The 15,148-nt window shown below is 44.8% G+C and overlaps 1 protein-coding gene across 3 annotated transcripts in view; it reads left to right on the plus strand.

Annotated features, from left to right (window-relative positions):
* The window catches only part of LOC139004140 (NACHT, LRR and PYD domains-containing protein 1a allele 5-like), a 44,189-nt gene that overhangs the window by 16,545 nt on the left and 12,496 nt on the right, over window positions 1–15,148 (plus strand). For 2 of the 3 annotated variants that reach the window (XM_070406900.1, XM_070406899.1), the window contains exons 6-12: window positions 2,455–2,499; window positions 3,083–3,130; window positions 3,298–3,344; window positions 3,447–3,496; window positions 3,768–3,985; window positions 4,105–4,355; window positions 8,793–8,927. In XM_070406900.1, the coding sequence (XP_070263001.1) occupies window positions 2,455–2,499; window positions 3,083–3,130; window positions 3,298–3,344; window positions 3,447–3,496; window positions 3,768–3,985; window positions 4,105–4,355; window positions 8,793–8,927 (794 nt within the window). The remainder of the gene's footprint in view (window positions 1–2,454; window positions 2,500–3,082; window positions 3,131–3,297; window positions 3,345–3,446; window positions 3,497–3,767; window positions 3,986–4,104; window positions 4,356–8,792; window positions 8,928–15,148) is intronic. The other variant, XM_070406901.1, reaches the window with a different exon arrangement.

Genomic DNA, 15,148 nt, shown 5'->3' on the forward strand with positions numbered 1-15,148 from the left:
GCAGACACCCTCCCACTCACCTCCATTCTCAAGTCAGATGTAGGAGGAGGTGGGCCCCCCCTGGGATGCTTGCTCCTGTGTGGGCTGGCTGGCACCATGGCCCATCCATCTTTCTTGTGATCGGATGTATCCCTACTCCCAGGCTCTGCGATCGTCCTTGTATATAGAGCGAAGAGAAGCCGTGGCTCATAGGCTGGGGAGAATTGCACCAATTCCTCCACTTCGGCTGGGAAGACCTACTGGTTTGCCTGCTGGTTTGGATTCTCTAAACTCTTTTCCTTTTTCTACTCCCAAGGCAAACAGCGAGACAGCAAAAACATGGGATGTGGACGAAATACAATGTGATGTATGCATTACGTAGTTTAGAATTAATGATCCTTTAAAGGACAGTGGCTGAGGAAATCTGATTGGCGGGTGTGTGGTGCAGGACTGGGGTCAGTATTTCAGAGCCTTTTCATCTATCGTATTCTGAGTCCAGGATTTGAATACTCTCAGTCTCCTTTTGCCATTCATTTTAGTGCTGTTTTTCGAAGTTGGTTCTCTCTTGCAACCCTGGTCCCTGGATACTGACTGCTCTGAGAGTCCCAGAGATGAGGCAGCTTGTGTAGCTACGGATGGAGCTCTGTCCTGCGGGAGGACCGCACCTCTGGGCACTGTTGATGGCACAGGGCTTTACACCCGTGTTGAGGAGTGCCCGTGCCACCCCAGGGTGACCCTCCCAAAGGCTGTTCAGACATTTACAATATAAAACCAGGCATCTGACCCCAAGTGACAAGGTTGTTGTCTACTTTAGAATTCTTTTTTTTTTTTGATGTCTTTATTGATTTTAGAAAGAGAGGAAGGGAGAGGGATAGAGAGATAGAAACATCGATGAGAGAGAAACATAGATTGGCTGCCTCTTGCACGCATCCACTGAGGATTGAGTTGCAACCTGGGCATGTGCCCGGGTTCATGGGTTGATGCTCAAACACTAACTGACCGGTCTACTTTAGAATTCTTGAATTTTTTAGTGTTTCCTACCCATCACCATAGCGAAATAATAGTTAACAGGTAACACACATTGAGGAATTGCTGAGTGCGAGGCACAACCCCTAACTGTAAGTAATTTTTCTAACTTTGTGGGGTGGTATTATTTTAGTCCCTATTTAACAGATGAGGAAAGTGAGGCACTGAGAGATTTAGTAACATGCCAGCTCAAGCTCATGCAACCAGTGGCCAGTGTAGATAACAGGAAGATCCAGTGCTATTCCCTTTCATAGTACACTAGAGGCCCAGTACATGAAATTTGTGCACTGGGGGGGGGGGGGGGGGGGGGTTCCCTCAGCCCTGATTGTGAGAGGGCACAGGCCAGGTTGAAGGACCCCACTGGTGCACGATCGGGGTCGGGGAAGTACGCGAGAGGTTGGCTGGCGGGGAGGGACCGCGGGAGGGCTCCAGGGTGTATCCAGCCTGTCTCAGTCGCGATTGGCTGGAACTCAGCACCAAGCTAACTTACGGGTCAGAGTGTCTGCCCCCTGGTGGTCAGTGCATGTCATGGTGACTGGTTGACTGGTCGACTCTCTGCCCCCTGGTGGTCAGTGTACATCGTAGTGAGCGGTTGAGCAGCCTTAGCATATCATTAGCATATTACGCTTTGATTGGTTGAACGGACGACCGGACACTTAGAATATTAGGCTTTTATTATATAGGATTTTTGGTATTACGGAATTCTGGTCACTCAGGAAATAGGCATTGCACACTTACCAGGCCCTAGCAGTAACAGTTCTGAAGCTTACATTCTGGTGGGGAGGGAGCCAGGAAGCAGACACACTGAGCTGCAGGTGCCAGGTCCAGGGTGGGGGTGGGGGTGGGGTGGGTGGTGCTGAAGGGAAACGAAGGGGGAAGAGTGAGTGTGTCAGGCAGGCCCTGTCTCAGGGGGCCCAGTAGGACAGCCTCTCGGGTAAGGTGACCCTGAGCACACACCTCAAGGGTGTGAGAGTGAGCAACAAGAGTGTTTGTGGGAGGAGATAGGAAGTGCAAAGGCCCTGAGTCAGGCTTGTGCTTTGGGGTGGAGAAATGGCAGGGGGTGGGGTGGTGGTGGTGGTGGTGATTGGAGGGCAGTCAGTGCCCAGAGGTGAGCACCTGGGTCCTGTTGTGTCTGGAACCACATAGAAGGAGTCTGCGTGCTAAGTCAGAGAGCCTTACAAACTGCCTCAACTCAGATTCCAGTTTATGCCTGAAATCAGGTGTTAACCCCTTCCTCCCAAGCTAATCCCTCCCTAACTCTAACAGCCTAGAGGGCTGGTGCCAGCCAAGCCTTATCTGGGGAACAAGGACTCCTGCTTAGTTCCTGGCTCTGGTCAGCCTTCAAGAGGGGCCTCAGTTCTCTGATTGAGAAGCTGGCCGGGGGGAGGGGGAGGGAAGGAGGAGATAGTTCCAGGGCACCTGTGCCCTGAGCCCTTCTTGTCTTCACAGATGAGGAACTGGGAGAGGTTTCCGCCGAGGGCGCTTCCGCTCAGGGTAAGAGCCAGGCAGCGTGCTGCCCTCTAATTTGTCTGATCCACCCTGCGGTCTCCATGCAGTGCTGTCAGGAGGATGTGAGGATCAGGTTGAGGGATGCTGAGAGCAGTGGCTGCTGTATAGAAACGTCAGATAAAGAATTATGTGCCCAAACGGGGGGTGTTGAAACTTGTCACATTCAAACTTATTTTCATGCATTACCATGGTTGGGGAACGTCCAGCCCGCGGGCCATAGAAGGCCCACGAAGTCATTTGGTCTGGCCCTGCCAAGGCATTAGGGATGAGTTAATCAAATGCTTGACCAAATATAGCAGGCTACTTTTTAAGTTGATAATTTTGTATGACCCACAAGTGATATAAATATCCAAAGGGCCCTTGTCAGAAAAAAAGGTTCCCGCCCCTGCATTAGACCGGCAGTGGGATTCTCAAATATGATAACATTTCATGTGTCATTGAATCAACACACAGAGACAGTTAATATGTGTTTAAAGTTCCTGTTGGTTGTGAAGCTGAAGGGGTGTGTTTAGTAGGAGATTTACCCCGTGATTGACTTGTGCCAATACATGTGTGACATCTCTTACAGCTGAAGAATGGGGAGACAAAGAATCACCCACAAATCATTTTAATTCAGGTATGAACTTAAGTTTTCCAACACATTATTTTAAATATCATTATTGCTGAGGGGCATATATACCTTTGAATTTTATAATTGAGCATATTACACATAATTATTTAAAAATTATTATTTGAATATGCCGATCATATTCATAAAGGTAAAACTTTGTCTCCATTATTTAGAATGTGTTAAAATTGAACCTCACTGTCAACACTGTAATGCTGAAAATGTAAGTATCTTTTAATTATAAAATATGACTCTCTGATTTGTTTTATTTAAGAAAACACTTGATTATATATTATTTATATATTACATATGTATTTTTCTTCAGAAACACAATGAACAAGTGACCCCCAGACTCCTTTCCAGGGGACAGTTTTTGTAAGTAATTGTGAATACAGGAGACTTAGTATGATCAGGAATTTAATTTTCTGCATAAACATAACGCCAATTAGGGGAGACACAAAATAGCATAACTAATGTCACACATTTTATGTAATTACCTGGATTGTTGTCTCCGATAATGATGCTTCTTCACAATGCACAGTTTCCTTAATGCTTTTGAGCGAAATTAAAAACGTAAATAACTGTAAGAAGTCCTCTCCTAACCAAACATGAAGACTCAGCAGGTGTTCTTATCTGTCCATCGCAGGCTGAAGGTGGACACGGAGGGAGTGTACGAGTGCACGGAAACTGGTCTGATCTTTGAGGTTAACAGAAAAGTTGACATCAAGTATTGCGTTTTGTCCTGGAGCAAATACGCAGACCTGGTCGTCAAGCCCTGGGCTGTTGGGGGACCCATGTTTGATGTCAAATGTGACCCCGCCTGTCTTACCTCCATTCAGTTTCCACATTCCCTCTGCTTGGGGCGTAAGTACTTGTTTGATGAAATGTTAACAATGGTGTGTGTGTGTGTGTGTGTGTGTGTGTGTGTGTATGTGCAACCCCTGTAACACCTGGACCACTCCTATACCTTCATGTTTTCACAGGCCATGATGCCAATATGACATTCAGAGTCTTACATGTTAAAAATTCCGAGGCCTCGTTAGAATGTATTGTGGATCATTCTGCGACCCACGTCAGATGGCACGTGAGCTCTCTTTCTCCTGTGGGACCTGTCATTCAAAGCGAAGAAACATTATACCACCACGGGGCTGTGATTCTGTACAAAGTCATCGACCAGAATCCCTCCTTATCTTTTCGGGTGTACGTAGCAACCAATAACGAGTCCTACATCAAGGTAAAGCCAATAAACATGAATAATAAATGTTCAGTTCTTTGTGTTCAAACATGACACCACGTGAGGGTGTGGGTCCTGTCCCTGTTAAGTGCCCCCCTTTGGGTCTAATTTGGCCCTTAACCTACAGAGGTTATAATGTCAGTGCCCGGGTGGGCCCCGAGTCCTCAGATCCACGGAGTATGGTTGTCTATACACGTAAAGAGCATCACGAAGACAACAGATGGGGAAGTAGCTCTTCAGGGGTGGGGTTGGTTCAGGCAAGCAGGTCTGGCCTTGGAGAGGGCTGCCTGATGGACAGCCGAGGTCAGCTGCTCTCTCCAGCAATGCTTCTTAAAATGTCTGGGAACCAGGGGACCAGGACCCTCGGCATCAGCTGGGAGCTTGTTGTTGAAATTTTAGCGCACTCTCAGCCCTATCCCAGACCTACCGAAGCAGAGCGGGTACTCTGCAGGATTCCCAGGGGACTCAGGCATGGTTTAGAGTGTGAGAAGCACCTATTACAGAAAACACTGGGGGGACATCTGGCGTCTTTGGGTCCAGAATAAGGCAACTTGAGATTTCTTGTTGGCCTAATGCTCCTCAGATATGGTGGGCCTCCCAGGTTAACTCATTTAACTCAGAGTGATGTTTTGGATAAAAATTGTCCTATGGTTCGTGGGCTCAACATTCTGTGTTTTATGGCAGCAAATATTCAGGAATCACCTGTTGCAGTGAGGGAAGAGGAAGGATTTTGGATATATTCATCATGGTTCAGTTTTCCAGAATGTAGAATAAGGCTGTGATATTTAGCCCATTTTCTGAAGTAAATAGATTAGAATAGTAGTAGTTGAATGTCCTTTCATACTTTTTGCCATTCTCAGTGCACTTGTAATGGTTTAGAGGTAGGAGGAGAATAAATAGACAAAGTAAACAGATAAAACAGTGACTTGAAATTATACTTTCAGATTTTAGATCAGGGTTTGACATAAGTAATGTAAGCATTAAAAAACAAAACAAAAAAGCATTAGATTTGAAGTGTACTATACTAATTGAGGAGTTCTAGTTTGAATTACAGAATTTATATCAAACTATCTACTCCCAGTGGTTTAGGTTGTAGTATTTCCTTGACTTTAAAATTAATCATACTGATTATAATTAGCAATATGTATGAAAGTTAAAACACTTTATAGTAAGTAATAGGCTTTTAGTTTCTTCCTAAGAAGGTAAACCCGCTTTTTGTAATCTCATTAATGATAACATGTTCAATTGGGAAGCTAGTTTTCAAAATGGTATAAAAACAATCCCATCTAAAGTATAATTAGAGAGCCAAGATGGCGGCATAGGTTAACGCCGGAGCTTGCTGCCTTGAACAACCACTTCAAAAATACAACTAAAAGACGGAACGGACATCATCCAGAACCACAGGAAGGCTGGCTGAGTGGAAGTTCTACAACTAGGAGGAAAGAGGAAACCATACGAGACTCAGAGGAGGCGCAGTGCTGAAGTGAAATACTAAGGTTCGGAGTGCATGTGGAGCGGGTCGGCGGCGGAGGGCGCGGTTGTTGTCTTCAATCGGGAGGGAGTTTCAGACTCTGAGCTCCAGATCCGGGCGAGTCTCTAGGGACCCAGACTCAAACGGGAGAAGCGGGAAGGCAGCTTTCGCTCTGAGGTCTGCAGCGGTTGCAGAGCCACAGGAGACGGAACTGAGATCAGCCATAACTGCTCGCTCCGCCTGCCCTGTAGATCCCCTGGGGACCCGCCCCTCCCAAGCCCTGCACAGAGGCATTTGCCAGAGAGCCTCAGGCAAAGGCTAGATTAGCACCGCCCTAGAGATTCAGCACTGTAGCGCTCCCACTGCAGACACAGCTGACTCTCATAGCCAGTTAGCCTGGAGGTCAATTCACCCTTGTATTGCTGACAACAATCAAGGCTTAACTACAACAAGACTGCCCACAAAGACCACAAGGGGGTGCACCAAGAAAGCATAAAAAATGCAGAGACAAAAAAACATGACAGAAATGGAGGATATAGAGCTAAAAAACGCACTTTTAAGGGCTTTCAATAATTTTCTAGAAACTGCCGATAAACTTGATGAGAGCCTCAAGAAAACTAATGAGACCCTCGATGTTGTGATAAAGAACCAACTAGAAATTAAGCATACACGGACTGAAATAAAGAATATTATACAGACACCCAACAGCAGACCAGAGGAGCGCAAGAATCAAGTCAAAGATTTGAAATGCGAAGAAGCAAAAAACACCCAACCGGAAAAGCAAAATGAAAAAAGAATCCAAAAATACGAAGATAGTGTAAGGAGCCTCTGGGACAGCTTCAAGCGCAACAATATCAGAATTATAGGGGTGCCAGAAGATGAGAGACAGCAAGATAGTGAAAACCTATTTGAAGAAATAATGACAGAAAACTTCCCCCACCTGGTGAAAGAAATAGACTTACAGGTCCAGGAAGCGCAGAGAACCCCAAACAAAAGGAATCCAAAGAGGACCACACCAAGACACATCATAATTAAAATGCCAAGAGCAAAAGACAAAGAGAGAATCTTAAAAGCAGCAAGAGAAAGAGACTCAATTACCTACAAGGGAATACCCATACGACTGTCAGCTGATTTCTCAACAGAAATTTTGCAGGCCAGAAGGGAATTTTCAAGAAATATTCAAAGTGATGAATACCAAGAACCTACAACCAAGATTACTTTATCCAGCAAAGCTATCATTCAGAATTGAAGGTCAGATAAAGAGCTTCACAGATAAGGAAAAGCTAAAGGAGTTCATCACCACCAAACCAGTATTATACGAAATGCTGAAAGGTATCCTTTAAGAAGAGGAAGAAGAAGAAAAAGGTAAAGATACAAATTATGAACAACAAATATGCATCTATCAACAAGTGAATCTAAGAATCAAGTGAATAAATAATATGATGTACAGAATGAACTGGTGATTATAATAGAACCAGGGACATAGAAAGGGAATGGACTGACTATTCTTGGGGGGGAAAGGGGAGTGGGAGATGTGAGAAGAGACTGGACAAAAATTGTGCACCTATGGATGAGGACAGTGGGTGGGGAGTGAGGGCGGAGGGTGGGGCGGGAACTGAGAGGAGGGGAGTTATGGGGGGAAAAAAGAGGAACAAATGTAATAAACTGAACAATAAAGATTTAATTTAAAAAAAAGAAAAAAATCAATAAAATAAAAAAAATAAAAACAATAAAGTATAATTAGCATAGCTTTGGAATAAATACTATTATTTTATGTTTGTATTAAAAATTTTTTTGTTCAAAATAATAAAGGTTCCGTTTTTAAAGCAAACCCAAGGTGGTTTGGTTGATTTCTGGGCAGCTTTAAAAAAAAAAGTTTTTATTGATTTCAGAGAGGAAGGGAGAGGGAGAGAGAGAATAAAACATCAGTGATGAGAGAGAATCATTGATGATCGAGAATCATTGACAATCTGGCCATATGCCTTAACTGGGAACCGAACCGGTGATCTCTTGGTTCCTGGGTCGACACTCAACTGCTTCGCCACACCTGGCTGATCTGGGCAGCTTTTTAAAAAAAATAAATGTACTGGGGTGACATTGGTTAATAGGATCATGTAGGTTTCAAGTGTACATTTCTGTGATACAAGATCTGTTTAGTGCAATGTGCTAACCACCCAAAGTCAAGAACTTTGTATTTTAAAAGTAAATTCAGTTCATTAAAAGGGCATTTTCCGTGCTTGCTGGGAAGCTGGGTAAGAAGCTGTCCTGTCAGCAAACGGAGAGGAGGAGCCACTGGAACAATAGGGAGCACGCACAGCGAAGGCAGGAAGCCCTCTCTGGCGATGTTTTATGTTTGCATTCTTCTTCTCGGGATTTTTTTTCCTATGTAGGAAAAGACTTCCTTGACCTTTGCCTACAGGAAACCCACATTTCACGTCAGCTGCACAGCTGCTTTATCAGGGGAGCCTGGGCCAAAGGTTGCTTTAACCTCTTTGGGTCATTCGAGCAATATGTACAAAATCAGTGTCCCCTCCAGGGGGGTAGTTGTGACAATCCGCTGGAAACGAAGTGCTGGGTAGAAACAGCTCTGAGTAAACTGGAACCGAGTCCTAAAACAGTAGGTTTCCATTCCCATGGTGGGCATGTAACGAGCACACATGTATATGCTGGTGCTAACCTCAGTTTGTCAGATTCTCCAGAAGCAAGTTGCTGGTGCCCCGCAGGCTGCCTGTGCTGCTTTTAGCTGTCGGGCACAGAGGATGTTTGGAGACCTAGGAGCCCGAGGTGCAGACTGAGGGCGCCTGAGCTTCAGCATTTTTTTCGTGAGCACCCAGGAGGTCACTCGGGCTGGCACTTGGGAGGAGGAAATGAAGAACCTGCAGCCTTGCCCTGCATGGCTAGGTCTCTTACAGCTCGTAGAGTTGTTGCTGGTGCATTTCACAGCCAAAACCTATCTCCATCTTTAGGATATTGCCAAGGCTGTCAAGCACTCCTCTAAGAAATTCATGAAAATCGACAAGCCTCCTGTGTGCCTGAAGTTATTGGAGCATGGGAAGAAGTACAGACTGGTCAGTGAACCAGAAGCCGACATCACCCCTGAGGTATATATTTTACACACCTACTTGGAGTAATAGCAGGGATGGATGGATATTTCTTAGCTATGGTATTTTGAAGGTTTCAATGGCATCCATTTTGTTCTCATTTTTTATTTCCTACTTATAAGAAAACAGTTGTCTTGCTAATCTTGTAGTTTATTCCAAAGATGCTTTTTTTTTTTTTTAATCCTCACCTGAGGATATTTTTCCATTGATTTTTAGAGAGAGGGTAAGACAGGGAGAAATATTAATGTGAGAGGAACACATCGATTGGTTGCCTCCTGCACAAGGCCTGACCAGGGCCTGGTCCGGCGAGGATCCTATAACCGAGGTATGTGCCTTTGACTGGAGTCAAACCCGGGATCCTTTGGTCTGTAGACCAATGCTCTATCCATTGAGCTAAACCAGCTAGGGCCCAAAGATGCTTTCAATTTAAGGATTAGTCTGCAACCATTGCAAAGATAGATTAGCTGATCACTTTCCCTTTTAAAAGGTTTTAAATTTTCCTGAATGTTTTATTAAATTCTTCAGTGTTAGCATCAACGGAATGAAAAACTCAACTTTTATTGTAAGTTACAGAGCATTTAAGGTTAATGGAAAGGAATTGCTAACAAGGGAGTTTGGGCTTTTCTTCCTGGAAGACATTTGAAAAATAGTTATGGGAACATATTGCCATTTTGATTTAAGCTCTTCGCTGTACACACCATGCCATTTGTAAGCGATTTCAGTTTCTCGTAAATGACTGAGTTATTCTTAAAACTTTTTTTCATTATGTGCTCTGAATGTGTGCCGTAGCTTATCTAGCCTAGCCGTCGGTGTAGAAATTCCTTTTGAACACCTCTCTCTGTTTCTCTTATAGTATATAAAAAGTCAAAAAACATGTTTTGATTTTATTATATTAAAATATGAATCAAGAGAGAGCTAATCGTAATGATGTGTTGCATTATTTTATTATCAGGAGCCTCATGCTCTTTGGAGCAATCAGGTTATCAGTTTTCCATAACTTTTGAACACAGACGGTCTTATTTAATTCCCAGGGTCTCTTTGCACCCATGTCATTTGAGCCTTACGACAGTGCAGCTGTGGAAACTAATGTGCAGAGCAGGCATGTGATCAAATCGCACACCTGGGAGCAGGAAAGCCTGGCCCCGAGCCCCATCTGCCCTTGGCTCCTAAGGCCACGGTTGTATCACCGATTCTGATCAAGCCCTAGCAGACGGTACCTCAAGACAATGACAGGAAGCCGACTGCAGCCTTGTCTGGGAGGTGCAATTCAATTTGAAGGGTTTGCTTAGGACAGTGATTCGTGGCCTTTGCTGCCTAATGGAATCCCCGAGGAGCTTTAAAGAAGCCTGTGGCCTCCCGAAATAGTGACTTACTGCTCTGGGAACGGCCTGGGCCTCGGGCTTGTTAACCCTCCCACGGTGGCTGTGATGTGCTGCCACTCAGAGAGGGAATCATGCATAGTGAGTGCATGGATCTGCCCAGAAAGAGACCGCCGTGGTCCCACAAGGTTTTTCTTATAAAGATGGTGGTGGCTGGGGACTTTCAATAGTCTAGTTCTGTCACTAGCTGTGTGTGCTCTCTTAACCAAATTTCGGGCATTTAAAAATGGGGATAATCTCTCAGGATTGCTCAAAGGGTCGTATAAGTGGTTCAGGGGGCACTCTGAAATTTGAAAAACTCTGTGTAAATCTTAAGGTGTTCTTACTCGTTTTATACCATTCATGATTTCTTTAACTGACATTTGTGAGAAGTGACTATTCCAAGTAGGCCAGGGATATAAGAGCTAAGAATTAAAAAAAACCAGTAAGTCATGAGCTTTTCCCTCCAAAGACACTCGCGCAGAGGGAGAAATGCTTCATTTCCGTAAAGAAGTAATTTTCACATAATGCGATATTATCATCGAGATGGGTGCAAAGTGCAGTGGGTTTTCAGGAAGGTCCGCACGTGGTGACATTTGGTTTGGGTTTGGAGGGGGAGGGAGTCACTGGGGGAAGGAACGCAGTGCCTAAGTGAGGTGATGGGATGTGCAGCAGGGCTCGGCATGGGGGTCGTTCCAGGGAGGGGAACACACGGGGCTTTGGGAAGAGTGGGGCTGAGGAAGGGCGTTACCTTCGCTTTATGGGCCCTGGTGACCCTTTGAAGATTGTGAGGATAAAGCTAGTGATTTGGAATGGAAAGGGAGAGGGCCTGGTTAAAGCCATTGGTGTATGATGGCAAGGCCCCGGGTGATTTAGTGATACAAAGACAACGAGATACTATGGGTTGTGTTTTAGATTCACCACAATAAGGTGAATCTGGCAATAAAGTGAGTCACAAGTGTTTTGGTTTCCCAGTGCATAGAAAAGTTATATGATAATCAGTATTAAATGTGCAGTAGTATTATGTCTAAAAAACCCAATGTACAGCCCGGCTGGCGTGGCTCAGTGGTTGAGCATCAAGTTATGAACCAAGAGGTCATGGTTTGATTCCTGGTCAAGGGCACATGCCTGGGTTGCAGGCTCGATCCCCAGGGCCGGGCATGCAGGAAGCAGCCAATCAATGATTCTCTCATCATTGATGTTTCTATCTCTCTTTTCCTCTCCCTTCCTCTCTGAAATCAATAAAAATAAAAAAATAAATAATGTACATACTTAATTTAAAGACACTTTCTTACTTAAAAAATGCTAACGGTCAGCGAGACAAAATGTTTTTGCTGGTGGAGGGTCTTGTCTCAGTGTTGATGGCTGCTGAATGGTCAGGGTGGAGGTTGCTGAAAGTTGGGGTGCCTGTTGTCTTAGTTTTTTTTTTTTAATGTATATTTTTATTGATTTCAGAGAGGAAGGGAGAGGGAGAGAGAGATAGAAACATCAGTGATAGGATCATTGATCGGCTGCTTCCTGCATGTTCCCTACTGGGGGTTGAGCCCGCAACCCAAGCATATGCCCTTGACTGGAATCGAACCTGGGATCCTTCAGTCCACAGGCCAACGCTCTATCCACTGAGCCAAACCAGCTAGGGCTTAGTTTTTTAAAATAAGACAACAATGAAGTTTGCCACATAGATTGATTCTTCTTTTCACGAAAGATTTCTCTGTAGCATGCAATGCTGTTTGAAAGCATTTCACCCACAGGTAGAACTTCTTTCAAAATTGGAGTCAATCCTCTCAAACCCTAGCACAGCTTTATCAAGTGAGTTTATGTAATATTCCAAACCCTTTGTTGTCATTTCAACAATCTGCACAGCGTTCAATCTTTCTGCAAGTTGTTTTTGAGTTTGACATGCATCTTCATCCAGTAATGCTTGTAATTGTTGGTCTTCAAACTTTTTCGGTTGACCTGGACGTTCTTTGTCTTTCACATAGAAATCATCACTTTTAAAGCGTTTAAACCAGCATTCCCAAGTATCTTTACCAGGAATGGATTCCATCTCAAGGAACCATTTTCTTTGTTCACCCAACTCGTTATTTGTTAAAGTTTTATCATGAGCTTGCAGCAATTCAGTCACATCTTCTGGCTTGACATGTAATTCCACTTCTGTTGCTGTTTCCACCACACTGACAGTTACTTCCTCCACTGCAGTCTTGAACCCTCAAAGTCATCCCTGAGGGTTGGAACCAACTTCTTCTAAACTCCTGTGAATGCTGATATTTTGACCTCTTCCCAGGAATCATGAATGTTGTTAAATGGTATCTAGAGTGATGAATTCTTTCTGGGAGGTTTTCAGTTTATTTTCCCTGGCTCCATCAGAGGAAATCACTATGGTAGCTATAGTCTTAGGAAATGTATTTTTTTTGTGTGTGTTTTGTTTTTGTTAATCTACACCTGAGGATATTTTTCCATTGATTTTTAGGGAGAGTGGAAGAGAGAGGGAAAGACAGAGAGAAACATCGATGTGAGAGAGACACATTGATTGGTTGCCTCCCACATGTGCCCTGACCAGGGCCTGGCCAGGGAGGAGCCTGCAACCGAGGTACGTGCCCTTGACCGGAATCGAACCCGGGACCCTTTGATCTTCAGTCCGAAGCTGTATCCACTGAGCCAAACCAGCTTGGGCAGGAAATGCATTTCTTACATTATAAGACTTGAAAGTAGAAGTTATTCCTTGATCCATGGGCTGCAGAATGGGTGTTGTATTAGTAGGCATGGGAACATTACTCTCATTGTGCATTTCCATCAGAGTTCTTGAGTGACCAGGTGCATTGTCCATGAGCAGCAATATTTTTATTTTTTTATTATTTTCTTATTTTTTAATAATTTTTTATTGTTGAAAGTATTACATATGACCCCTATTCCTCCCATTGACTCCAGCCCTCCCCCGTGTCCCTCTTTCCCGCCCCAGGCCTCTAGCACCCCACTGTCTGCATCCATGGGTTATACATATATGCATTCAAGGTCCCTGGTTGATTACCTCCCACCCACCCACCCTCCCCCACCTTTCCTCTGAGATTCTGCACTTGAGCGGCAATATTTTTAAAGGAATCTTTTTTTTTCTGAGCAGTAAGTCTCAACAGTGGTCTAAAATATTCAGCAAGCCATGTTGTAGTCAGCTGTGCTGTCTTCCAGGCTTTGTTGTTCCAGAGCACAGGCGGGGTAGATTTAGCAGAATCCTTAAAGGCCCCAGGATCTTCAGAATGGTAAATGAGCACTGGCTTCAACTTCATGCCACCAGCTGCATTAGCCTCCAACAAAGGAGTCCGACTGTCCTTTGAAGATTTGAAGTCAGGCATTGACCTCTGCTCTCTCGCCATGAAAGTCCTGATGGCATCTTCTTCCAATGGAAGGCTGTTTTGTCTACATTGAAATCTGTTGTTTGGTGTGGCCACCTTCATTAATTATTGTATCTAGATTTTTCTGGATAACTTGCTGCAGCTTTAGATCAGCACTTGCTGCTTCACCTTGCACTTTTATGTTATGGAAATGGCTTCTTTCCTTAAACCTCTGCACTTCCTCACTTCTCTCGGCCTTCATAGAATAGAATAGAGTTAGGGTCTTGCTCTGGATTAGGCTTTGGCTTAAGAAAATGTTGTGGCTGGTTTGGTCCAGACCATGAGAATGTTTTCCATATCAGCAACAAGGCTGTTTCACGTTCTTACCATTCGTGTGTTCACTGGAATAGCATTTTTAATTTCCATGAAGAACTTTTCCTTTGCAGTCACAACTTGACTGTTTGGTGCAAGAGTACTTGTTTTTGGCTTGTGTTGGCTTTCAACATGCCTTCCTCCCTAAGATTTTGAGCTTTTGGTTTAAAGTGAGAGATGTACGATTCTTCCTTTCATTTGAACATTTAGAGGCCACTGTCAGGTTATTAATTGGCCTATTTTCAATATGGTTGTGTCTCAGGGAATAAGGAGGACTGAGGAGAGGGAGAAAAGTAAGGAAATGGCCAGATGTTGGAGCAGTCAGAACACATACATACTTATCGATTAAATTCGTGATGTCCCAAAACAATTATAATACTAACATCAAAGATCATGATCACAGTTCATCATTGCAAATCTATACTAATAAAAGGGTAATATGCTAATTAGACTGGGTGACCGGACATCTTCCAGATGTCTAACTTCTTTCCGGACAGTTAGGGGGTGACCAGGCTGGCCGGGGGGGCAGTTAGGGGGTGACTAGTCAGCAGGGGGTTAGTTGGGGGTGACCAGGCCGGCAGGGGGGCAGTTGGGGGGCAGCCAGGCCGGCAGGGGAGCAGTTGGGGGATGACCAGGCAGGCCGGCAGGGGAGCAGTTGGGGGGTGGCCAGGCCGGCCAGCAGGGGGGCAAGTGGTTAGGAGCCAGCGGTCCCACAGGGATCAGGCCTAAACTGGCAGTCGGACATCCCCCAAGGGGTCCCTGATTGGAGAGGGTGCAGGCTGGGCTGAAGGATCCCTCCCCCCCGCCCCCACACACACAAATTTTGTGCACCGGGCCTCTAGTATAATAATAATGAAGGAGTCTGAACTGTGAGAATTTCCAAAATGTGACACAGAGACATGAAGTGAGCAAGTGCTTTTGGGAAAATGGCGCCAGTAGGGTTGCCACAAACCTTCAGCTTGTAAAGAGCGTAACATCAGTGAAATGCAATAAAACAAGGCACGGGTTGTACTTTTTAAAAAGTGCATTTCTCCCTCCAGGCTCGCTAGGCAGCCTGGAGAGGAACAGCGGAGGTGTAAGGCAGGAGGCGGCTGTGTAGCGGTTAAGAGCGCACACTTTGACGTCAGAAGGTGTGGGTGCACGTTAAATTCTACCACTTCCTACA

This window comes from Myotis yumanensis, unplaced genomic scaffold (genome assembly GCF_028538775.1).
Source record: "Myotis yumanensis isolate MYYU_CA2020_CCGP unplaced genomic scaffold, mMyoYum1.0.hap1 SCAF_2, whole genome shotgun sequence".
Classification (NCBI taxonomy): domain Eukaryota; kingdom Metazoa; phylum Chordata; class Mammalia; order Chiroptera; family Vespertilionidae; genus Myotis; species Myotis yumanensis.